The following is a 26,270-nucleotide window of genomic DNA, read 5'->3' as shown; positions in this document are numbered from 1 at the left end:
CAGAATCATTTGAATTTTTTTTATTAATTCCGCATGATTTAAAGATCTGAAGAGTGGGAAACACAGAGTGAAGTGTGTCATTTGTGTCAACGACCAATACAGTCCGAGGATGAGCTGGGGGCAGCCCGCAAGTGTCACCATGCTTCGGGCACCCAAGTAGCATGTCCACACCTTTCTAACCCTAATCCATGTAGTCATGAGGTGAACATACAAACTCCCAACAGGCAGCAGCGAATTGAAGCCGGATTGTTAGCTCTGTGAAGCATTACGCCGATCGCTCTGCTACTGTGCTGCTGGTCTCCTCCCACTTTGCAAGGACGTATGAGTTAGTTGATCACATGGGTATACTTGGGAGGTGTGTGCTCATTGGGCCAGAAGGGCCTGTTACTGTGGTATATCTCTGTATAAAATGAAATAAAAAACCATGGGCGAGCCTCTGAGGATTCTGGGAGTAATCAGGGGGCACGGCAGCCTGGCCATCACAGTGCCTGTGTCCCGGGTTCAGTTCCCACCCCGCCTGCAAGGAGTTTGTGCATTCTCTAGTGACCACATGGGTTTCCCCCCAGGAGCTCCAGTTTCCTCCCAGATTCCAAAGACGTGGGTTAGTAGGTTAATTGGTCACATGGGTGTAGTTGGACAGCACAGGCTCGTTGGGCTGGAAGGGTGTGTTACTGTGCTGTACCTCTGAGTAAGTTGGTTGTCACGTTGCCGATCGTTGCCAACTGTGAGTACTCTGAGAAAAGTGAGGTGGTCTGAATTGTAGTGCGGGGAGAGATGAGTGGAGTCCTTGACCTCAGCAGTCCTCTTCTCACGGGGTGACAACACTCAGTGACTGGTGTCATCACTGAAGAATGCCTCGGTCTAATAGGGCTCCTTGTGGATTCAAGCTCCGGGTTTGGGGGTGGTATCACCTTTTGGTTTAAGTGCGTTACTGGGAGAAATCTTCAAACACAAAACAAGGGGATTGATTATAAATGAACTTGGAATGCGTAGGGTGATTTCTTCTTTCGCCACTAACCTCTCGCTGCCTTTGATTATTTCCCCCTCCCATCCCTTGGTAGGTCGTGCTATGCAGTGTTCCCATGCCAACAGATAGTCCTGGCCATGGGATGTCTGATGGGCCTGGTCATGTACGCTCGCTATGGAGAAAACAATCCGCTGCAGCAGGGTTACGTCAGTGCCTCTGATCAGGTATCACAGCGGCCTCTCTCTAAACCAGATTATCTCAAGGAGAAAAAGCTTTGCATTGCAATAGCTGTGTTGAATTGGGTGATGTTAATCCAGGTGTTCTTCAGAAGCCAAGAGTAAGGCATAAGACCTGTTAGTTATAGCAAGAGCGAAAATGAAAAGACAAAGTAGTTGTGTTTGTCTTGTATTCAGGCAGGAGGTAACAGCGTTCCAGTGATGGCGTCATCATTATGCGCCGCCTGGTATGATGTGGGTGATCATGGTCTCATGACCATGATTGTTCTTGGCAAATTTTTCTCCAGGAGTGGTTTGCCATTGCCGCCTTCTGGGCAGTATCTTTACAGGAACGGTAACCCCAGCCATTATCAGTACGACCATCCACCTTCTGCTCCCATGGGTTCACTCTGCTCTGATTGGGGTTGTGGGGGGGGGGGGGTGGGGGGGGTGCGAAGCGGGTGCTACACCTTACCCAAGGCTGACCTGCCGGCTAGCAGAGGGAAGGAGCACCTTACACCTCTTTTGGTAGAGATGTATCTCCATCTGCTGCCCATGTGATAACAATAACCCATAAAATAGCTAGATTCAGGTAGTGGAACACCTGTTGTAGAATGTCTGCAAAGCTTCTAGAAAATAATAAATCAGCTATCCTACAATGGGTAGAAAATTTACTAAACAATTACACCTGTATAGGTGATTGTATGTAAATTATAAGCAGGCATAAGAAAGTTAAACTACAAGGAAAATATTAGGAAAATAACAGTTCTACACCCTAATCCAACAGGTGCCTTTCATGGTCTGAGCACATCTGGAGAACTTTGTACAGAAGTTGACGGTAGAGGACGGGGTTAATGGCAGGATTCTTAGCACTGTGGATGGCAGAGGGATCTTGGGGTCCATATCCATAGATCCCTCAAAGTTGTCACACAAGTTGATCGGGTTTGTAAGAAGTCAAAGTTTCAAAGGTACATTTAATGTCAGAGAAATGTATACAGTATACATCTGGAAATGCTTTCTCTTCACAATCATCCACAAAAACAGAGGAGTTGCTCCAAAGAATGAATGACAGTTAAATGTTAGAACCCCGAAGTCTCCCCCCCCCCCCCAGCTCTCCCCTCTCGTGTGTAAGTGGCAGCAAGCAACAATCCCCCCCCCCCCCCCACCAGCAACAAAAAGCATCGGCACCCGGCTCCGAGCACTCAACGTGAGCAAAGCGACAGCAAAGACACAGACTTGCAGTTACCCCAAAGACTCCACGTTTTACTCGGTATTCGACATAGCACAGGTTCTCTCTCTCTCCCTAATAAGAGAGAGGAGGTGTCTCCGTTTTCCCAGCGAGTGGGGAGACGTAACAAACAACTCACTGGTTTACGATGGTAAAAGACTGTTATGTTGCTTTTTTTTTTTAGCTCTGTGCCTGAAGATAGCAAAGATCCTGGGTCTCTAGTTACACAGCAGATACCCCGACTCCCCCGAATGCACGCGGGTCTCTTGTTGAAACACCGACCCTTAATCCGCCCGTCTCCAGAGCCCCGAGATCCTAGGCTTCCGAATTCGAGCCGGCCCCTTGGGCCGAGCCTTCTGCATGCCAAACAACGGCCAGTTGTGGAACACCGAGAGCGTGTCCCATTCCCGCAAAGCACAGTAGTCAGCGTGTAACTCCAGGTCAGGATCTTCCAAAGAACCCTGAAAGGGAAAAATAGAGATATTAAAGATGGAAATAGAGCTGTTTCTGAAGAGGCGTCATTAACCCTCCTAAGTTCCACCTTCAATGGTGGATGGTGTCTTGACCTTCATTAGTCATGGGTTGAGTTGATGTAATGTTGTCGTCTATAAAACTCTGTTTGTACCACACTTGGAATATTATGTTCACTTCTGGTTGCCTCGTTATAGGAAGGATGTGGAAACTTTAGAGAGGGTGCAAAGGAGATTTAGCAAGATGCTTTGGAGAGTATGTCTTATTAGGATTGAGTGAGCTTGGGTGTGAAGGAAGATGAGAGGTGACTTGATAGAGATATAGAAGATGATAAGGTGCATAAGTAAAGTGGATAGCCAGCTGCTTTTTCCCAGGGCAAAAATGGCTAGTATGAGAGGATATAATTTTAATGAGATTGGAGGAATGCTGGTGGGGGGGTAGGTGTTGTGGAGAGGTGTCTGAGGCAGCAAGAAATGTAGATGGAGCCCTTGTAGAAGAGACTGGGTTCGACCTGAAATGTCGATATATCCTTTGTCCCACAGATGCCATTTGATCTGCTGCAACCCAGAGATGGTTGAGGCAAGAGAGCTACTCAAACAGGGGCCTTTAACAACGGAAGGGAGGCTGGGCGAGCTTGAGGGCAAGACTGTGATTTTTGTTTTTTGTATATCAGTGCCGATTTAACCTAATCGATTGATGTTAATTCTTGTACAATTTCAGATGGTCCTATATTTCGTCATGGATGTTCTTCAGGATTATCCTGGTTTACCAGGGCTCTTCATCGCCTGCTTGTTCAGCGGAGCACTCAGGTACTTAGATAGATAGATAGATAGATACTTTATTCATCCCCATGGGGAAATTCAACTTTTTTTTCCAATGTCCCATACACTTGTAGTAGCAAAACTAATTACATACAATACTTAACTCAGTAAGAAAATATGATATGCATCTAAATCACTATCTCAAAAAGCATTAATAATAGCTTTAAAAAAGTTCTTAAGTCCTGGCGGTAGAATTGTAAAGCCTAATGGCATTGGGGAGTATTGACCTCTTCATCCTGTCTGAGGAGCATTGCATCGATAGTAACCTGTTGCTGAAACTGCTTCTCTGTCTCTGGATGGTGCTATGTAGAGGATGTTCAGAGTTTTCCATAATTGACCGTAGCCTACTCAGCGCCCTTCGCTCAGCTACCGATGTTAAACTCTCCAGTACTTTGCCCACGACAGAGCCCGCCTTCCTTACCAGCTTATTAAGATGTGAGGCGTCCCTCTTCTTAATGCTGCCTCCCCAACACACCACCACAAAGAAGAGGGCGCTCTCCACAACTGACCTATAGAACATCTTCAGCATCTCACTACAGGCATTGAATGACGCCAACCTTCTAAGGAAGTACAGTCGACTCTGTGCCTTCCTGCACAAGGCATCTGTGTTGGCAGTCCAGTCTAGCTTCTCGTCTAACTGTACTCCCAGATACTTGTAGGTCTTAACCTGCTCCACACATTCTCCATTAATGATCACTGGCTCCATATGAGGCCTAGATCTCCTAAAGATATAAAGATAAGGTACTTGGATATTAGCAAAGTTTAGTGTTTATATGGCCATAAGACATGGGAGCACATTTAGGCCATTTTGAGTACTCTCCACCATTTCATCATGGCTGGTGTATTATCCCTCTCAACCCCAATTTGTCTGACTTCTCCCCATAACATTTGATAACCTAACTAATCAAGAACCTGTCAGCCTCTGTTTTAAATATACCCAGTGTCTTTGCATCCACAGCCATTCGTGTCAATGAATTCCACAGATTTGCCCACCACCCTCTGGTTAAAGAAATTCCTAGTCACCTCTGTTCTAAATGGATGTCCTTCTATTCTGAGTCTGTACCCTCTGCTCCTTGACTCTCCTACTATAGGAAGCATTCTCTCCATCTCTAAAGGCTTTTCATTATCCGATAGGTTTCAATGAGATCTCCCCTCATTCTTCTAAACTCCAGTGAGTACAGGTCCAGAGCCATCAAACACTCCTCATACATTAACCTTTTCATTCCCGAGATCATTCTTGTGAATCTGCTCTGGACACTCTCCAATGCCAGCACATCCTTTCAAGTTCAAGTTTAATTGTCATTCAATCATACATGAATACAGCCAAACTAAGCAGCATTTTTCTGGGGCCAGGGTGCAAAACACAGTACCAACAGTTGCACAAAAAAACAGTCCTGGAGTCATGAATGGTGCAGCAGTCTGCAGTTGAACACAATATATCTTCTGCCCAGCAAACACTGGAGAGGCAGCACCACACCATCTTAGACACCACATCGCACGCCCTCAGTGGAGCGCACGGACTCCAATGCCTGTCTCCTGGATGGCTGAAAACAGAGAGCTCCACCACTTGATGCCTAAACCTTGCTACGAATGAGGCCACGCAGCTCCCCCGGCTTCCGCCAACAAATCAGAGGATCGGACTTGCAGGATTCCATGTTAACAATGTTCAACAGGGTCTTGTGATCACAGGAAAAGCAACACCTTTGATTGGCCCTGTAAGAGCCTTTGTGATCAAACATGCTGCCACCTTACTGGAAATACCGTTAAAATAAGGGACGCAAAACTGCTCACGGTACTCCAAAGAGTAATTTGACCAATATTTTTTAAAGCCTCAGCATTACATCCTTGCTCTTATATCCTAGTACTTTCAAAATGAATGTTAACATTGCATTTGCTGTCCTTACCATCGATTCAACCTGCAAGTTAACCTTCAGGGAATCCTGCACGTGGTCTCTCAAGTCCCTTTGCACCTCTGATTTCTGAATTTGCTCTCTGTTTATGAATTGTTGCTAGTGTTATTGAAATACCACATTCGGCAGATAGTGTGACCCAGACCGAAATAATCAACCTTAGCATTTTTATCATTTGTCCTTGATTTTATTGCATACATTGTGTCTGTCTGTCCCAACAAGAAGCTAAAAAAAAAGAGAACTTACGATTCTAAGCCCAAGTTGTCTGAGGTTGGAAATTCTTTCTGAGGAGATGCTGTTGAGAATTGACTAATTTGGAACAATAAACAACATATAATAAACTAATTGACGCACTATCTAAAAGCTTCTGAAGACACAGCCAGACACCCAAAATTAATGTTGTCAGGGCTGTCTCTGAGTACACAGATATCCTGAGTAAACAAAAACGTGATTGCCTTTATCTGTAACAATGTTTGTTTCCTCAGTGACAATATCTGCCTGGTCTGTCAGCTTGAACCCAAGTCATAATGGTGCAAATAACTTGGACATGTTCCCTGGTTTGATGCTGGCGAATTAACACAATCCCATTGCCTTAAAGTAATGTCTCTTGGTCACTGTCTTGCAAACCATCTCTCTTAATCTTTGGACCAGCCTGTTTATTTCCAAAGATGTGCTTTTAACTTCTATTTCCTGCTTGCAATTTACAATAAGAACTGCAGACTGGTTTTTACTGGAGTTAATATAACATAACTCCAAAATACTCGCCAGCATTATGTTAATATTCACATAACTCCAAAATACTCGCTAGCAATGACAATGATGGATTGTTATTAAAAACTTATCACAAGTAACCTTCAGGGAGTGAAATCTGCCTTCTGTTACATACAGTGTACACTCAGTGACTGCTTTATTAAATACCTCCTGTACCTAATGATGTGCTGACTGAAATCATGTTTGTAGTCTTCCGTTGCTGTAGCCCATCCACTTCAGTGTTCAACGTGTTGTGCGCTCAGAGGTGCTCTTCTGCACATCACTGTTGTAACACGTAGTTATTTAGATTAGTGTCACCTTGAGCCAGTGTGGCCATTCTCCTCTGACCTATCAGTAACAAGGCTTTTTCACCCACAGAACTACCGCTCACTGGATGTGTTCTGTTTTTCACGTCATTCTCTGTAAACTCTAAAAGCAGGGGTTCCTAACCGTTGATTTTGCCAAGGACTGTACCATTGACCAATGAATGCATGGACCCTGGGTTGGGAACCCCCGCTCTAGAAACTGTGGTGTGGGTGATATTCCCAGGAGATTATCATTCTGACATACTCAACCACTAGCAATCTTTCATGGTCAAAGTCATTTAGATTACATTTCTTCACCATTCTGATGTTTGATCAACTGAACCTCTTGACCATGTCTGCGTGCTTTATGCATTGAGTTGCCGCCACATGATTGGCCTATTAGATATTTGCATGAATGAGCAGTTGTACCTAATAAAGTGGCTCTACATCTCCCCTTCCCCGCAACCCCTTAACTTAAGTTCATCCACAATTTGGCATGGTTAAATTTTGTTAGTGTCTCTCGTTCCTATGATTGAAAATGGCATTACCCTGTCACACCTCCAACCTGCACGAAATTCAGCAAATGCTGGAAATCCAGACCAACACACACTAGATGCTGGAGGAACTCAGCAGGTCAGGCAGCATCTGTGTAAGGGAATAAACAGTCGATGTTTTGTGCCGAGACACTTCATCAGGACAGTTTATTTTTCTCCGTAGATGCTGTCTGACCTGTTGAGTTTCTCCTGCATTTTGTGTCTTGTTTCTCTGGATTTCCAACATCTGCAGAATCCCTTGTGTCTATGACAACTTTGGAGATGACATTAAAATAGTTGTTGTCATTGACAGTAAGAAGGTTATGAAGAACTCCGGCCAAGGAAGGGCAAATGCAGTTTAATTCAGTAAAATGTGTGGTACGCCTTCATATTTTGGCTCAACGCATTGACTTTCCTTAGATGCTGCCTGACCTGAGCTCCTCCAGCAATTTGTATGTGTTGCTCTGGATTTACAGCATCTGCAGCATCTCTAGTATTGGCTATGTTACTAAAGGCTCTCCCTAATGATGAACCATTGCCTATTCCCTCAGCACTATATCATCTGCATTCAGTTCACTGGCTGCTGTGACCATGGCTGACCTTATTAAACCTCACTACCCAGACATGTCTGAGCGTCGAGCCACACTCATATCCAAGGGTCTCGGTAAGTACTGGTGAAAGATAACCTCGCCTAAACACCATGTATCAAAATCAGGTGTTTAATTCTGGTCGCCTCATTTTAAGAGGGATGTGAAAGCTTTAGAGAGGGTGCAGAGGAACTTTGATACTGGGATGAGAGAGCATGTCTTAAAAAGATTGGTTGAGCATGCTTGGGCTCTTCCTTTTGGAGAAGAGGACGATTCAAAGTGACAGAATAGAGGTTTACAAGATTTAAGATTAGTTTTATTTGTCCTATGTATATTGAAACATACAGTGAAATACATTGTTCGTGTTAATGACCAACGCAGTTTGAGGATGTGCTGGGGTCACCCTACAAGTATTGTTGCCAAGCTTCTGACACCAACGTAGCATGCCCTCAACTTACTAACCCTAACTCTGCACCAGTTACTAAGGGCAGAAATAGTATGGCTAGCCAGAGGTATTTTATCAGGGCATTAACTTTAAGGTGTTCAGGGGAAGGTATGGGGAGGATGTCAGAGAGAGATTATTTTTTTTAAACACAGAGAATGGTGGGTGTGTGGAACGTGCTGTCGGCTGGTGGTAGAGGCAGATACATTAGGGACATTTAAGAGACTCTTAAATCAGCATAGGGATTACAGGAGGATTGAGGGCTATGAGAGAAGGAAGGGTTAGAATGGTGTTGGAGCAGATCGATAGTTCGTCTATAGTTCCCAGTTATTTTTTTAAATTTAGAGATACAGAACAGGCCCTTCTGGTCCAACGAGCTGCACTCCTTCCTCTTCACCCTAGCCTAAACACAGGACAATTTATAATGATCTAACCAATATGTCTTTGAAATGTATAAAGGAACTGGAGCTCCCAGAGCAAAGGCACATGTTCACAGGGAGAAACATGCAAACTCCTTACAAACGGCACTGGAATTGGAATCCAAACACTGATACCCCGAGCTGTAATAGTGTTAAACTGATCTCTGCGCTACCATAGCACCCAAAAAACACACAGTTTTCTGTATCTTTTAAGTAAAGGGGGTTTGGAGAAGGAATTTCAGGGATTAGGATTTTGTCTGCCAGTGGTTCATCAATGAATGGATGAGAGGCCAGATTTGGGGATTGGATATCGCGAGCCTGTGGCTAAAGGCAGAGATGTAGGATGAGAATTATAATCATGATGGTGATATTTGGCAGCTTCATGAGCACGTGGGCTTGTTGGGTGAACAAAATCCAGAAAAGTTGAAATGAGGGCAACAGGGATTGTCATTTGCTAATTTTAGACACCAAATTGCATGTTGCACTCTTTATTATTGCTTGTATTTGATATTTATTACTTATTTATTTATTATTGTTTTTTTTCTTTCTGTATTTGCACAGTTTGTTACTTTTTGCATGTTGGTTGTTTGTCCATTTTGTTTTGTGCAGCTTTTCATTGATTCTATTCTGTTTCTTTGAATTAACTGTGAATGCCTGCAAGAAAATTAATTTTAGAGTAGCAAATGGTGATATGTGTGTACTTTGTTCATAAATGTACTTTCAACTTTGGTCCACTAACAGTCAGGACTTAGGAAAATGTGTACACTTTGTTCTGTAACCTCTCTCATGTTGTGCTTCTTAAAGTATTTGATCACTAAATCTGGTTTAATTAATTTTTAATCTGCCTCTACCTTGTGATATATTTCTTTTGATGCAATTAATCCTATTTTGGAATGCAACTGAGCAACAGCAGTGGTAATGCCCCCTCACCTACCTATTAAATCTTGAAAGCACCAAGTAACAGGTTACAAATACATACAAGAGTCTTAAGAGATAGGAGAGACTTAAAGTTGTCTTTCAAAATTATTGCTTTTTGGTTTTTTGGTTTATGAAATCTTGAACAATAGCAACCTTTGTAAACAGCATTTGGGGTGAAATAACCTCTTATGCTGTACTGGCTAATATTTGACTAGAGGCATGAGAAGTATCTAAAACTTCATTTAGTCATACAGCACAGAAATAGGCTCCTCATCCAGACCATATCCCTCCATACCTGTCCCATCCATGTACTGATTGAAACTTTTCTTAACTGTTGAAATTGAATCTGCATCTGACCACTTCATCTCATTCCACACTCATCCCTCTGAGTGAAGAAGTTCTCCCTCATGTTTCCCTTCAATATTTCACCCTTTGCCCTGGACCTATGACCTCTAGTTCGAGTCTCACCCAACCTGTATGAACAAAGCCTGCCTGTATCTATAACCCTCATAATTTTGTATCCCTTTATCACATCTCCCCTCATTCTCCTACTCTCCAGGGAATAAAGTCCTAACCTATTCCACCTTTCCCTATAACTCAGGTCCTCGAGTCCCGGCAACATCTTAGTAAATTTTCTCTACCTTCTTTTCAATTTTATTGATATCACTTGAGATCTGGCAGCCCATTTACACTCTGTAATGATGACTGTGGGTAATTCTAAAGACATGGCAGGAGGAAAACCATCTTGTGCTTCCCAGTGTGTGAGATCTTTTGTACCAATTAGACAGGACCTTGGTTTAATATCCCTTCCTAAAGCACTTTATCCCTGTGTCCCTACTGGCATCCTTGTTCCCCTTCAGTACCAAGGGTTTTTTTTAAACCACATTCCTCCACTCTGGAATTTCCACCTCACCTCTCTACCCAAACCATGTGTCTTTCTGCATAAGACAGCAGAAATGACTGCACCTTCTAGTTGCTGTCCATAATCCTTCAGCCTGCTTATCAGTTATACCTTGGGCCTTGTTGTGTAAGGGGAGGTGATAGGAGGAAGATTTTTAAAGATTACCTTTATTTGTCACAGGTATATTGACACAACGTACAGTGTGCAGCTTGTGTCACTGATTAACACAGTCTCAGGATGTGCTGGGGCAGCCTGCAAGGGTCACCACACATCTGGCACCAACATAGCATGCACACAACTTAATAACCCTAACCTGTACATCTTAGGAACACCCGGAGGAAACCCACGTCGTCACAGGTAGAACGTACAAACTCCTTACAGACAGTAGCGGGAATTGAACCCCGATCTCTGATGCTATAAAGCATTTCACTAACCACTACGCTACCATGCTGCTGTGCCATATGTTTATGTTAGAATTTAGAGGTGGTGAGTTACTGGTGGAGGAAGGAAGGAGGATGGGACTTGTTTCTACCTGTCACCCTCCAACAGCAGTCACCACATTCACTCTCCCCTCCTTTTATTGTCTGCCTCCAGTTATCATTCACCTTTCTCTGTCTCCTATCTCCACTCCTCTTCCGCCCCTCTCTGGCTTCATCTGCCCGATGTTCTTCACCCATCCTTGATCCACCAATCACATTGCTCCCTGTCTCATCCCTGCCCCTCTTCTACTTGCCAGCTTCTATATCCTATCTTCTGTCTTCACATCCTGTCCGTGCAGGATCTTGAAATGTCCACAGTTTAACAGATGCCTCTTGACCTTTGACAGACAGACATACTTTATTGATCCTTAGGGAAATTGGGTTTCGTTACAGTCATACCAACCAAGAATAGTGTAGACATATAGCAATATAAAATCATAAATAATTAAATAATAATAAGTAAATTATTCCAAGTGGAAATAAGTCCAGGACCACCCTATTGGCGCAGGGTGTCTGACACTCCAAGGGAGGAGTTGTAAAGTTTGATGGCCACAGGCAGGAATGACTTCCTATGACGCTCAGTGTTGCATCTCGGTGGAATGAGTCTCTGGCTGAATGTACTCCTGTGCCTAACCAGTACATTATGCAGTGGATGGGAGACATTGTCCAAGATGGCATGCAACTTGGACAGCATCCTCTTTTTAGACGCCACCGTCAGAGAGTCCAGTTCCACCCCCACAACGTCACTGGCCTTACAAATGAGTTTGTTGATTCTGTTGGTGTCTGCTACCCTCAGCCTGCTGCCCCAGCACACAACAGCAAACATGATAGCACTGGCCACCACAGACTCATAGAACATCCTCAGCATCGTCCAGCAGATGTTGAAGGACCTCAGTCTCCTCAGGAAGTAGAGATGGCTCTGACCCTTCTTGTAGACAGCCTCAGTGTTCTTTGACCAGTCCAGTTTATTGTCAATTCGTATCTCCAGGTATTTCTAATCCTCCACTATGTCCACACTGACCCCCTGGATGGAAACAGGGGTCACCGGTGCCTTAGCCCTCCTCAGGTCCACCACCAGCTCCTTAGTCTTTTTCACATTAAGCTGCAGATGATTCTACTCACACCATGTGACAAAGTTTCCCACCGTAGCCCTGTACTCAGCCTCATCTCCCTTGCTGATGCATCCAACTATGGCAGAGTCATCAGAAAACTTCTGAAGATGGCAAGACTCTGTGCAGTATTCGGAGGTGTAGATGGTGAAGAGAAAGGGAGACAGGACAGTCCCCTGTGGAGCCCTAGTGCTGCTGACCACTCTGTCTGACACACAGTGTTGCAAGCGCACGCACTGTGGTCTGCCAGTCAGGTAATCAATAATCCATGACACCAGGGAAGCATCCACCTGCGTCACTGTCAGCTTCTCACCCAGCAGAGCAGGGTGGATGGTGTTGAACGCACTGGAGAAGTCAAAAAACATGACCCTCAGTGCTCGCCGGCTTGTCCAGGTGGGCGTAGACACAGTTCAGCAGGTAGACAATGGCATCCTCAACTCCTAGTCGGGGCTGATAGACGAACTGGAGGGGGTCAAAGTGTGGCCTAACCATAGGCCGGAGCTGCAATTGGAACAAGTCTCTCCAGGGTCTTCATGATGTGGGAGGTCAATGCCACTGGTCTGTAGTCATTGGAGCCACTGGGGTGCGGCGTCTTTGGTACACGGACGAGGCAGGACGTCTTCCTCTGGAGACTCAGGCTCAGGTTGAAGACATGCACAGGCTTTGAGCACCCTGGGGCTGACACCATCCGGGCCTGCAGCCTTGCCTGGGTGGAGACGTTTCAGCTGTCTTCTCACCTGTTTAGCTGTGAAGCCCACCGTGGTGGTTTCAGGTGAGGGAGGGGTGTAGTCATGAGAGCAGGGTGGGGAGCTGTGAGGAGAGGTAGGAGGGGAGAGTGGAGTATGTGTTGGTTGGGAGCCGACAACAGATGAATCATGTGGGGGATGGGCAGGGGCCACAGTGTCAAATCTGTTGAAGAACAGGTTAAGTTCGTTGGCCCTGTCCACACTGCCTTCAGCTCCTCTGTTGCTGGTTTGCTGGAATCCAGTGATGGTCCTCATCCTACTCCAGACCTCTCTCATGTTGTTCTGCTGGAGTTTGCACTCAAGCTTCCTCCTGTACCTGTCTTTAGCCTCCCTGATCTTGGCTTTCAGGTCCCTCTGTATTGTCCTCAGCTCCTCGCTATTTCCATCTCTAAACGCCCTCTTTTTAGCATTCAAGATTTCTTAATGTCCTTTGTTACCCATGGCTTGTTATTTGAATAACAAAGGACAGTTCTTGACGGAACATTGCAGTCCACACAGAAGTTGATGTAACCAGTGATGCACTCTGTGAGCCCATCAATGTCCTCTCCATGTGGCTCACAGAGGGCCTGCCCGGGAAACTTCGGAGTTTCTCCTGCATTTTGTTTGTTGTTTCATGTTTCCAACATCTGCAGTCTCTTGTCGCTCTATCATGCTTATCGGGCAAATTTGCAGTTTTCTCAAACTCCCTCGGGGAGTTTTTATTCCTACTATACCTGAGGCATGATAGCATAGCAGTTAGCATGGTGCTTTACAGTGCCATTTCTAAGATCGGGGTTCCACTCCCACCGCGGTCTGTAAGGAGGTTGTACGTACTTCCCCATAACTGTGGGGACTCTTCCAGGTGCTCCCACATTCCTAGGACATTTGGGAAGGGTTAGTGATTTGAGGGCATGCTGTGTTGGCGCTGGAGGTGTGGTAGCCCTTGTGGGCTGCCCCCGAGCACGTCCCCAATGCAAGCGATGTGCCTTGCTGTCTGTTTTGAAGTACGTGTGACTAATAAGGGTGGCATGGTAACATAGCAGTTAGAGTAACACTATTACAGTGCCAGTGATCCAGATTCAGTTCCACTGCTGCCTGTAAGGAGGAGTTGGTATGTTCTCCCCAAGTGGGTTTCCTTCATGTGCTCCGGTTTCTGTCCACATTCCAAAACCTACGGATTAGTTGGCCACGTGGGTGTAATTAGGTTGTGTGTGCTCATTGGGCCCAAAGAGCCTGTGCTGAATCTCTCTAAGTAAAAATATAAAAGCCAACCTTGATAAGAATCTCATCTTAACTCTTTTTTGCTGGTGGGCTATTTTATTTGCCTCTTACAGTTCATTCTCCTCTGTCTTTCCAGCCTTTGGTTATGGAATACTCTGCCTTGGAATGTCGTACATCGCATCGCTGATGGGCTCAGTGCTGCAGGTGTTGTATGAAAGCCTCTCTTTTACATTATTTCCACGTTCTCCCAATGCTTGGTTTCTTTTAACCCACACTTCTCCTTCAACCTCAGGCGGCTTTGAGCATATTTGGAATGATTGGCGGCCCCTTACTTGGCACCTTCTGCCTGGGAATGTTCTTCCCCATGGCTAATTCTATGGTGAGTTTCTTTCTTTTTTTTGCAGAATTTTATAAGGTGTCAGTTTATCAGCTCATCTAGTAGTGTGACGGTATTAACAAAGTCTTCAGAATCATGTACCCTCTCGTTCACATTGTACTAATAGAGCAGGGATTCCCACCTTTTTACGCCATGGACCAACACCGTTAACCGAGGGGGTCTGTGGTCCCCAGGTTAGGAACCCCTGCCTTAGAGCAAAGAAAGTTGAGAGAAGCAACAGCCAGTCTACTGGGGAATTGTGGGGCAGGAATGATTGTCGATGTCTCGGGTCAAAGCTCTGCAGCAGGGCTGAAAGTAAGAGACGACAGGGGGAGCAGATCTCAGATCCTCCAGCAGGTTGCTTATTGCTCAAAGTGACACCATCTGAAGTTTCTTGTAAAGAAAAAGATTTGCTGTATTTGTCACGTGTCCATCGCAGCGTGAGTCGTTTGGATGTGCTGGGGCAGTCTGCACGTGTCGCCATGCTTCCAGCACCAATAAAGCATGTCCAAGGCTCACTGACCCTAGCCCGGGGTTCCCAACCAGTACCATTAAGCAGTGTTCCCTCTAATTTGTAATGACCAGTGTGCACAAAAATCTCGTGCTTTGCAATTTTTTGCCCAGTGACAACAACATGTGCACACTGAATAATTTCTTCAATAAAAACAGTATGAATAAGCCAGTTGTAAAATCTGCAGACAAATCATCGCAAACTTCACGTTGTCAACACCGTCTGCATCAGACACCGGAAAAGGAAATGCGATTGTCTACGATCGTGAAATATACTCAACGAGGGTGACAACACCTTGTGCACTAGTAGCAAAAGAATGTGCGTGTGCACACTGCTTGGAGAAAATATTGCCATTAAGCAAGGGCTCCATGGATACCAGATTGGGAATCCCTGCCCTAAGCGATACGTCATTGGAATGTGGGAGGAAACCAGAGCATCCAGAAGAAACTCACGTAGTCACAGGGAGAACGTACAACCTCTTTATAGACATTGGCGGAAATTGAACACCGGTCACTGGCACTGTAAAGCATTACATTAACTGCTATGCTATCGCTGTTTGTCTCTTCAAAGTTGAGAGGAGAGACTTTTCAATCAACCTGAAAAAGATGACCACTTTTCACTGCCTGATGTGCTGAGTATTTCCAGCAGTTACTGTGTTAAGGTCATGATGGGTTTGAATGGGTTAAATTGTTTAATGATCTGATGTGCTAAGTCCTGGAGAATGTTAGGATGTTATGCAAGATGTTAATGATTTAAGAGTATGGTGGAAGCAGATTTATTGAAAAAGGTGCCAGATTTGCAAGGATTGCAGAGAAGAAGACTAGCAGAACAGATTGTGTTTGATGAGCTGAATGACCACCTCTGTGGTAGTATTGTGGATAATTAAGTGGACCAGTCACTGAAATATCAGGATTTCAAATCCCGCAACACTGGTCAAGAGCAAGAATTTGTTTGAAGTAAAAAAATAAAGGGAACAAAAGTTGGTGAAACACTTGAATCGTCACCTGAGACCATCTGGTTCAGTAATACATTTAGGGAAGAAATCGGATGTCCACCCCCGTTAGGCCTCTGTGATTCTACTCTCGTAAAAAAACTAATTCCCAAGTAATCATAACATATTGGAACAGAATTAGGCCATTTGGCCCATTGAGTCTGGTTCACCATTTAGTCATGGCTGATCAGAATCAAGTTTATTCTCATGAAATGAGCAGTTATATGTCATGAAATTCATTGTTTTGTGACAGCAGTACAGTGCAAGACATCAAAATCACCAAGGTACAATAAAAATACTTAAACAGTACAAAAGATGAATAAGTTCATGGACTGTTCAGAAATCTTATGGGTGGGGAAGAAACTATTCCAAAAATGTTTTTTAACCTCATTTTTAAAGTGTATGTTTCAGGTTTAAACCTGATGAAAGATTTCGGCTGAAAACCATCTGGGTCTTTATTCCTTTCCGTAGATGTTGCTTGACCTGCTGAAAGCCTTAAATCCACCCAAAGACTCAGCCACCACAGGCCTCTGGCAACGAGAAACCTAACGTGTCCTTCAGTCTAGTGACAGTTGTATCAGTTTTTGAGTAAAGTGTAATCTTGTAATTGCAATGATGTATAATTCCTCCACAATGGTCATTTTTGCTGATCTTTCTCTACGTGCAGGGTGCAATCTTGGGCTTGGTGGTTGGTTTGATAATGGCATTTTGGATCGGAATCGGCAGCTTTATTTCCAAACCAACGCAGCTCTCATTCGTAAACACTACCAGTGTCCCAAATGTCACCATCTCCGTGACATCCACTGCCGTAACAATGGCCAATGCAACACTGGCAGTGAGTGCAGGGTAAGTGTGAGACCCACCACAGCAGTGAATTTCACAGCCTTTACTTAGAGCAGGGGTTCCCAGCCTGGGCTCCACAGACCCCTTGCTGAATGGTATTGCTCCATGGCATAAAAAAGGTTGGGAACTTTGATGTAGAGATACAACACAATAACAGGCCCTTCTAGCCCAAGGAGCCCATGCTGCCCAATTACACCCATGAAACCAATTAACCTGTACACCTTTGGAATGTGGAAAGAAATCAGAGCACTCTTGAAGGACGTCCCTTTAGCCAGAGGGTTGATAGTCTGGAATTCCTTGACACAAACAGCTGTGGAGGAAACCCATGTGGTAACAGGGAATTCCCTCTCCTTTCTTCCCTTTCCAAATCACTACAGGTCCACTCAGTCTAGGTCCAGAAGATTAAAGATTAGTTTATTTCTACAATGGAAAGGCAATAAGAGAATGCAGCAGGACAATACCAGCTGTATCCTAGTGTTTAGCGTAATTCTTTACATTACAGGCGACTCGGGTTCAGTTCCCACCACTGTCTGTAAGGGGTTTGTACATTCTCCCCGTGACCAAGTAGGTTTCCTCTGGGTGCTCTGGTTTCCTCCCGCAGTCCAAAGACATACCAGTTGGTAGGGGTTGATTGGTCATTGTAAATGGTCCTGTGATTAGGCTACGATTAAATCGGGGTTATTGGACGGTGCAGCTCAAAGGGCCCAAAGGGCCTATTCAGCGCTCTATCCCAATAAATGAATGGTAGACAATAAGGTGCAAGAGCCACAATAAGGTAGATGGTGAGGTCAAGAGTTCATCTTTAACAATTCAATTCTGAATGATCTAATCGCAGTTTTGGGTCAGTCTTCCACTACCTTGTGTAAATTGTCTTCCGTTCTACAGTCCCACAGGCCTGAAGAAGTTCTACAGTCTCTCGTATTTATGGTACAGTGGGTTCAATGCCGCCATCGTGGTTATCGTGGGACTGCTGGTCAGTTTCCTAACAGGTAGAGTACATGATTATTCAAATCAAAATGGTGAGCATCGAGTCTCATTTCTAACCATCACCTTTCAAGTTTTATCGTAGGATCCACAGAGCAGGAGTTCGGATCCCATGCATGTTTAATTCCTGACAAAAGTCACCAGGTAGATTGTCTGTTCAGAAAACTGTCTTTGTGCCCACTTTGTTTACGGGACTCCAATCCCACATCAAATTGGTTACTTCAGAACAGCCTCCTGGTGAGAATGAAGTTGCTCATCAAAGCTCTGCAGTATCTCCACCCAAAACATCGACCATCAGAATCAGTTGATCACTGATTTATATGTCGTGAAGTTTGTTGTTCTGCAGGAAGATTACAATACATTTACGAAAACAGCGCAAAGAAATAGTGGGGACATAATGTTAAGGTGATTGGAGAAAATCAGATTTTGTGTGTGTGGAGTGTTGACATGTTGACCTTCACTAGTCGGGGATTGAGGTAATGTTGCAGCTCTATAAAATGCTGGAGTATTGAGTTCAGATCTGGTTGCCTCATTATAAAAAGGATGTAGAAGCTTTAGAGAGGGTGCAGAGATTTATTAGGATGCTGCCTGGACAGAGAGCATGTCTTATGAGGACAGACAGAGTGAGCTAGGACTTTTCACTTTGGAGTGAAGAAAGATGAATGATGATGATAGAGGTGTACAAGATGATGACAGGCATAGATTGAGTGGACAGCCAGAGACAATTTCCCAGGCAGAAATGATTAACACCCCGGTTCGGAGAAACCTTGTCTTGTTTCTATATACATTATAAGGTTATATACAGTAGCATGCAAAAGTTTGGGTCAGGCTTGTTTAGATGTTCCTTTGCAAACTTCTGATGCTGAATTTTGTGGTGAGGATGCAGGAAAGGTTTTCTTCTGATGACTCTTCTATGAAGGTCATATTTGTGCAGATGTCGTTGCACAGTAGAACAGTGCACCACCACTCCAGAGTCTGCTAGATCTTCCAAAAGATCTTCTTTTGCTGTCAAACGGAGGTTTTGATTTGCCTCCCTAGCAATCCTAAGAGCAGTTCTCTCAGTAAGTTTTCTTGGTCTTCCAGACCTCAACTTGATCTCCACCATTCCTGTTAACTGCCATTTCTTAATTACATTACGAACTGAGGAAACAGCTACCTGAAAACGCTTTGCTATCTTCTTATAGCCTTCTCCTGCTTTGTGGGCATCATTTATTTTAATTTTCAGAGTGCTAGGCAGCTACTTAGAGGAGCCCATGGCTGCTGATTGTTGGGACAAGGTTTGAGGAGTCAGGGTATTTATAAAGCTTTGAAATTTGCATCACCTGGCCTTTCCTAACGATGACTGTGAACAAGCCATAGCCCTAACAAGCTAATTAAGGTCTGAGACCTTGGGAAAAGTTACCTGAGAGCTCAAATCTCTTGGGGTGCCCAACCTTTCCTTTTTTTCACTCTAAAATTGTACAAAACAAAAATAATACACTAATCTTGCTTAAAATGTTGAAAAGAATGTTTCATCTTTAACTTTATAATTTTTGGAGATCAGTTCATCTTCTACTCACAGTAACAGAAATTTTGACCGGGGGCCACTGTATGTTATATACATGTATATAGTTAAATGACAATAAACTTGACTCATTATAGGAAGGATGTGGAAGCTCTAGAGAGGGTGCAAAGATTTACCCCGATGCTGCCTGGATTAGAGAGCATGCCTTGTGAGGAGAGATTGAGCAAGCTATGGTTTTTCTCTTTGGAATGAAGGAAGATGAATGGTGACTTGATAGAGGTGTACAAGATGATAACAGGAATAGATCAAGTGCATAGCCAGACTTTTCCTCAGGCGGAAATAGGTAATTTTTTAAGATGATGAAGGGAAGGTGGGGGGGGGGGGTGAATGTCAGAGGTGTTTTTTTTTTTACACAGAGTTGTGGGCGCATGGAACATACTGCCAAAGGTGCTGATGGTCAGCTACAAGAGGGGCACTTAAGCATCTCTTAGATAGGAATATGGTTGATCAAAAAATGGAGGGTTATGTGGGAAGGAAAGGTTAAATTGACCTTAAAGTAGGCTACAAGGGCGTGTACTTGCTGTGGTGTTCTATGTTTTAACAAAAGGAATAATAAATTAGTGTTCATAGACTGATTAGGAATCTGATAATGCAGGATGCCTTTTAGCCGCTGCAGATGATGCCTGACCCGCTGAGTTCCTTGAGCAGTTTTTGTTTTCTCTCCAGCTCACAGTATCTGCTGATTTATGTCTATAAAAATTCTGATACCACCAAGGCCTTCTCCACTGTTTTCAAGAATCAGCTCTTATTTGCCATAAACATGTACATGTATTAGGAACTTGCTGTGGTTTGTTGTTCAGGGCGCGACATGCAACCAAAAAAAAACCAATGTTCAGCAATTATAACGAATTCTATACAAAATTGGGTCGCGGGTTGGTGAGGTGTCTCTACCAAAGGAGGCGTAAGGCCTTCCTTCCTTCTGCTCACCTGCCGGTCACCCTTGGGCAAGGTGTAGCACCTAGTTAGGGTCACGTGAAACTATGGGAGCAGGTACTATGAGCAGCTGGTGCAGATCACAAGACCTGGTTATGCGACCATTGACAGCAGGCAGACAATCTCTGAAGAGTATTGATAATAGCTAGGGTCTCCAGCTTTGCAAAGACACTGTCTAGAAGGTGGCAATGGCAAAGCACCTGAAGAATTTGCCGAGAACAATTGTCGTCTTAGACCATGATCACCCGTGTCGTTTGACACAGCATAAGAATGATAATATAAAATCAAGTTATAGGTTAAAGTATGGATATGGAATAAAATGTGCATAAATACCATCACGTGTTTACAATGTAAACAGCTTTAGATAGAGGGATGTGGAGGGGCTCTAACTAGAATAGATGATCAGACTAACTGCCTGGGGAAAGGAACTTTTAAGATGATATTCAACTACTACCTGAGCCTCCGCATCCAGCACAGCATTCTCCGCAACTTCTACCATTTTCAACAGGACCCTGCCTCCAAGCACACCTCTACCTTCTCCCACCGCACTCTCCCCTTTCCGCACACTAATCTCCCTCTTGGCATTTCCATAGATCCAAATTCATTTCCATAAATGCTGTCTGACCTGAGTTCAGTTCCTCCAGCATTTTGTGTGTTTTAAGCTGATGTGTAATTTTTATTTAGCGTTTTCCAGAAGGGTACTTTTTCCAAAATGCCCTACAAAATGAGGCTTGTAATCCAGAACTATTAAAAGGTATTGAAGTGAAGAGGCAATAGCATTTGCCACACTTCTAGTTGTATATGTTTGACAGTGTGTGTTATCTTGCTTCCTTTGTAGGTCCAATGAAAGGAGAGGATGTGAACCCTTCTACTGTGTTTCCTGTTCTCCATTATCTGCTCTTCTTCTTGCCTAAACGATACAGGGAGAAGCTGACCTGTGGAGTCCGATATCAGGTAGGTGAAGAAAGCCAAAAGGTTTCCCTCTCCTTCCTCTCCTTTCCCAGATGCTGCAGGTCTAGGTCCAGAAGATTAAAGGTTGGTTTTTATTTGCTGCAGTGAAATGTCGTTTACGTCAATAACCAACACAGTCCAAGGATGTATTTGGGGGCTGCCTGCAAGTGTTGCCATGCTTCTGGTGCTAACGTAAGACCATAGACATAGGAGCAGAATTCCACCTTTCAGCCATCGAGTCTGCTCTGCCATTCCACCATGGCCTATTTATTTTCCCTCTCAACCCCACTCTCGGCTTACCTAGCATGCCCACAGCTCACTAACCCTAACCCATATGTCTTTGAAACGTGGATGGGAAACAAGAATATGCACATGGTCAAGGGAAGAACTTACAAGCTCGATACAGACAGCGGTAGGAGTCGAACCTAGGCTGCTGGCTCTGTAAAGTGTTACACTAACCACTATGCTGCTGTACCAATTCCAAGGGAATGGTAGAGTCTGGGAGCTGTTGGCGATTATTGCCGCACCACTGAACTGTTCCCACAACATATGGACTCACTTTCAAAGACTCTTCATCTCATGTTCTTGCTTGTCAGAGTTCTCTGTCCTAGGCCAGTCTTTCAAGATGTCCCCAAGTCTAGCCATCTTCCTATCCCAGGGATAAGATCTTTGTGGGCATTTCTGTAGCTCTGGGTTTTTATGGGATGGGGTTGCCAGCCCCATGGTTAACCCTCCTCCTCTTGCAGCCGGGCTTGGCAGAGTTAATGACAATGTAGAGTAAAGTGTAGACATTACAGAGAAAGTGTAGTGCAGATAACAAAGTGCAAAATCATAATGTGAGATTGTGAAGTCGCGAGCCCATCTTATTGTACAAGAACAACACACACAAAATGCTGGTGGAACACAGCAGGCCATGCAGCATCTATACGGAGAAGCACTGTTATTATTGTACAAGAGGTCTGTTCAAGAGTCAGATAGCATTGTGATAAAAGCTGCCCTTGGGCCTGGTGATACACGCTTTCAGGCTTTTGTATCTTCTGCCCAATGGGAGAAGTGGGAATGTGGGGGCCTCAATGATTCAAGATTGTTTAATGCCATTTCCAAGTGTAAAGGAGAACAAAATAATTGTTACTCTGGATCTGATGCAGCACAAAATAATAATTTTTTAAAATACAGTAAATATAAACACCTAAGATAGCTTATATATGTATGTTGTATGTCCATGAAGTGACGCTAGCACAGGAGTGTCTGTACACAAGGAGACTGAGTAGAAGTGATAAGGTAGTGGTGGTGGGGGTTAGTGGGTGGAGGTGTTGATCAGTCTTGCTGATTGAGGAACGTAGTAATGCAGTTCTGTTGCTCTGTGAAATGTCAGTTCCTCGAGAGGCTGCTTTGCCTGATGCCTTGTTACTCTTGTCGACACAGAACACCGATCCCAGCCTCCAGCATTCACTCGTGGTGCACAAGGAGTTGAATGGAGTGGTGAGCCACGACACGAGTTGGGTGGATCAGAAGCAGGGGCTCAACGAGGAGTTGGACGAGGACCTGGAGATAGTCAAGAGGGATCTAGCGGTGGAGGTCCTCCAGGAAACACCTTTGTAAAACTAAATCCTGAGCGGCATTGGTACCCAGGCACGTAAAAGGTTTCCACATTGTGTCTTCCAAAACTCCCAACTTAAAATGACCCAAGCCTGCAGGACCAGAAACGGGGTCCTTTGAAGTCTCGCCCCTACCTCCCGAACCCGTGCAGGGTCTGTCCACAGCCTGGATGAGTAATACACAGGAAAAGGGGGTTGGCGGGATGAACTGGATATGGGAGGTGGAGACTGCCTGGAAAATCTGCGAATTGTGCTGAGCTGAGGTGGCTCTTAGCACAGCTGGTGCTGCTGTGATAACCACTGCATTCAGCCTTGGTGGACAAGTGGTGATGTACCGCTGGCCACCTCGGGCTATCGGAGCAGTGTTTTAGCCATTGCCAATCTATGCTTTTAAACTTTTCATGAATTGCACTCAACAAGTTTCAGAGATTATGGAATCAAATATAGGGTTGCGGATGAGAGCAGGTTTTGTTTTTGTTTCTGGGTGAATTATTGGCTCGTTTAAATTTACTTTCCAGTTGTCTGATTGTAATCAACTTCCACAGGGCCTCGAACATAGGGGCATAATTTTAAGATGATTGGAGGAAAGTATAGGGGGAATCTCAGTTCTTTACACAGAGTGGTGGGTGTGTGGAATGCTGAATGGTGTGGTAGTAAAGGTAAGATGTGTTAGGGGCTTTTAAGAAACTGAGATGGGTACATGGAAGGAAAGGGTTAAATTGATCGTAGAGTAGATTAAAAGGTTGGCACAACATTTTGGGCCGAAGGGCCTGCCTGTATTGTAATGTTCTATGTCTTACGTATAAAGTACTAGCCACACAGTTTGATGGGTTCGATGGGTACCCATCTCTTCATCCAGTCAAAGAATGGTTACCATACAGGAAGAAGCCACTTGGCTCAACCCATTCTCTCCCCACACACAACCTTGCAAATCCTTTCCTTTTAGAAGCTTGTCGAGCTACCTTTGAGCCTGTCGTTGAATCTGCTTCCACTGTTTTCCCCCATTGACCTACATTCCACATTTGCTGTGGTTGTGTGGTTAGTGAAAGAGGTTTTCTTGTGTTTTGATCCCATCTGCTCTCTTTCAATGTCCTCTTGTTCTTGACTTTGCTGATAATTGAGCAGTCTTTCTCTATCAACTGTCTATAGTTGCTACAAAGTTAAATATCTCTGGGACCCCTCATAACCTGTGCTGATTCAAGGAGAACAACTTCAGACTCTGGTTTGTCCATGTCTCTGCAAACCCTCATTCCTGGAATCCTTTTCTCCATTTCATTTGCCATCTCATCTTTCCTAGAAACTGGCATCCTGAACTAGACGGAATACTCCAGTCATGGTCTGACCAGTGTTTCGTAAATCTTCTTGATCTTTTTCCTCAGGGTTAAATCCTTCTGCTCTACCAAGCTCTGAAAATAAATCCCATGCCCTTTAATTAGACCATAATTCACAGGAACAGAATTAGGCCATTTGGCCCATCAAGTCTGCTCCACTATTCCATCATGATTGATTTATTATCCCTCTCAACCCCATTCTCCTGCTTTCTCCCAGCAACCTTTATACCCTTACTAATCAAGTACCAACCAGTCAACATCCACTTTAAATATACCCAATGACTTGGCCAGCACAGCCATCTACAATATTGAATTCCACAGATTCTCCTCCCTCTGGCTAAAGAAATTCCTCCTATTCTCTGTTCTAAAGGAACGTCCTTGTACTCTGAGGCTGTGCCCTCTGGTCCGAGATTTCCCCATTATTGGAAACGGTTTCTCCACGTCCACTCTTACCTAGGCCTTTCAATATTGAACTTCATGCCTCAGTTCTTCCCGTCACTGAGGTCGAGCTCCCCCAACATTTCTTCTTGCTGCTGTTTAATCCGAAACAAAACGCACAATATGGGATGAGCTTCCTCTTGCCTCCTCACTTCTTTTCCCAAACCTTCTGCCACTGAGGGCTAGAATTACAGGTGCCCCAGAGCGTGGAAAGTTGGCCCAACCTCCCTGTCCAAGTTTCATATGCAGTTGCATAGAAGTGTATATATATTTATTAGTTGTCAACTATGGCTTTGTAAAGTTTTACTGTTTTGTTGACACAGTTCCCCATTTCCATTCCTAATAAACTATTTGGGTTAGGGTTAGATTGATCTTTGGAGTAGGTTCAAAGGCTGGCACACCATTGTGAGCCGAAAGGCCTGGACTGTACAGTTCTACGTTCGGTATTCCATCTGCTTACCCTGAAGGGTATGATTGATCCAAGTGTTGAAAGGAACTGGAATTGGCACTCAGTCCTATTTTGCTGAACTTACCGGAGTAGGACTCAGTGACCAATCCCAGTTCCACTGGAGACAAATACTTTTTACTTACACCATCACCCCTACTGGGGCATACGTTGCCAACAGCAGCTTGCCAGAGCCCTCTGACCTGGGCCAGTCCTTCCAAGTTATCCCAGGTGTAGCCCATCTTCTCCTTGCTCTCCCAAGCCTGAGGTCTTTTGGAGCCTCTGTTGGCATTTCTACAGCTCTGGAGTTTTTACAGGATGAGGTCATCAGCCCCATGCTTAGCCCTCCTCCTTTCGCAGCCGGGCCTGGGACCATCCATACCAGAGTTTTGGAGACAAATAAACCCCATTAAGTCTGAGCCTAGAACAGCTCCACTCCTTTTCAATTCCAGCAACTGGGTTATTCCTTTCTGAGTCATTGCCCCTCCCATTCCAGCCTTCATAGCAATTTTCTTGGACAAATGCAATTATGCCAGGTGCCCAGGAGGACCTGCTAACTGTTATAAATTCATGCTCATCTAAGATTGCACCCAGCTGTATTCATTTGTTCAGACTGTCCTCTCAGTCTCTGTCTTCTGGCATGTCCGGCATTTGCAAACTCCCTCGTGATCTGCCCCACTTGGTGCTCCTTGAGACTATTTGGAACCAGCCCAGGTGGCTTCTCTTGCAAGTTACAGCGGGTTCTGTGCTGACAGAACACAACAGGTCACTGAGTTTAACCAGGTTCATGTGGGGCCATTTGTTTAAAGTTTAGCTTGTGTGCAGTTTTTTTTAAAAAAAAAGGCATAAATCAGCTCAGTGTGTGAACTTAACCTTTTCCCCAGCCAAAGCTGGAAGTTCCAATTAGCAACTTGACTGCCTCCTGAATTTTAATCAGAATCTGGTTTAATACCACTGGCAAATGTTGTGAAAAATGTTGTTTTGTGGCAGCAGTACATTGTAATAACTAATAAAAAAAACTAAATTACATCGAGAAATATATAAGTGCAGTGCAAAAAAAAGAAAACTGAAATATAAAAGTGAGGTACTGTACAGGTTCATTGTCCACTCTGAAATCAGAGGGCGGAGGGAAAGAAGCTGTTCCTAAAATGTTGAGTGTGTGTCTTCAGGCTCCTGTACCTCCTCCCTGATGGCAGCAATGAGAAGATGGTATGTCCTGAGTGATAGGACCTTCATGACAGATGCAGCCTTTTCAAGATACCCTCAGTGCCGGTTAGGTTCCCAAGGGTTAGGGGAGTTGCTCA

General features: G+C 44.4%; 1 protein-coding gene across 3 annotated transcripts in view; it reads left to right on the top strand.

Moving 5' to 3' along the window:
• The window catches only part of slc5a6a (solute carrier family 5 member 6a), a 76,703-nt gene extending 51,550 nt beyond the window's left edge, over positions 1-25,153 (top strand). For all 3 annotated transcript variants that reach the window (XM_073047788.1, XM_073047786.1, XM_073047787.1), the window contains exons 8-16: positions 1,062-1,191; positions 3,602-3,690; positions 7,752-7,864; positions 14,138-14,205; positions 14,294-14,380; positions 16,547-16,725; positions 17,608-17,711; positions 21,042-21,157; positions 22,580-25,153. In XM_073047788.1, coding sequence (XP_072903889.1) covers positions 1,062-1,191; positions 3,602-3,690; positions 7,752-7,864; positions 14,138-14,205; positions 14,294-14,380; positions 16,547-16,725; positions 17,608-17,711; positions 21,042-21,157; positions 22,580-22,756 — 1,063 coding nt within the window. In that variant the 3' untranslated portion in view covers positions 22,757-25,153. The remainder of the gene's footprint in view (positions 1-1,061; positions 1,192-3,601; positions 3,691-7,751; positions 7,865-14,137; positions 14,206-14,293; positions 14,381-16,546; positions 16,726-17,607; positions 17,712-21,041; positions 21,158-22,579) is intronic.
• The last annotated feature ends 1,117 nt before the right edge of the window (positions 25,154-26,270 follow it).

Source organism: Hemitrygon akajei, chromosome 6 (assembly GCF_048418815.1).
Source record: "Hemitrygon akajei chromosome 6, sHemAka1.3, whole genome shotgun sequence".
Taxonomy (NCBI): domain Eukaryota; kingdom Metazoa; phylum Chordata; class Chondrichthyes; order Myliobatiformes; family Dasyatidae; genus Hemitrygon; species Hemitrygon akajei.
This window is presented reverse-complemented; position numbering and strand designations above follow the sequence as displayed.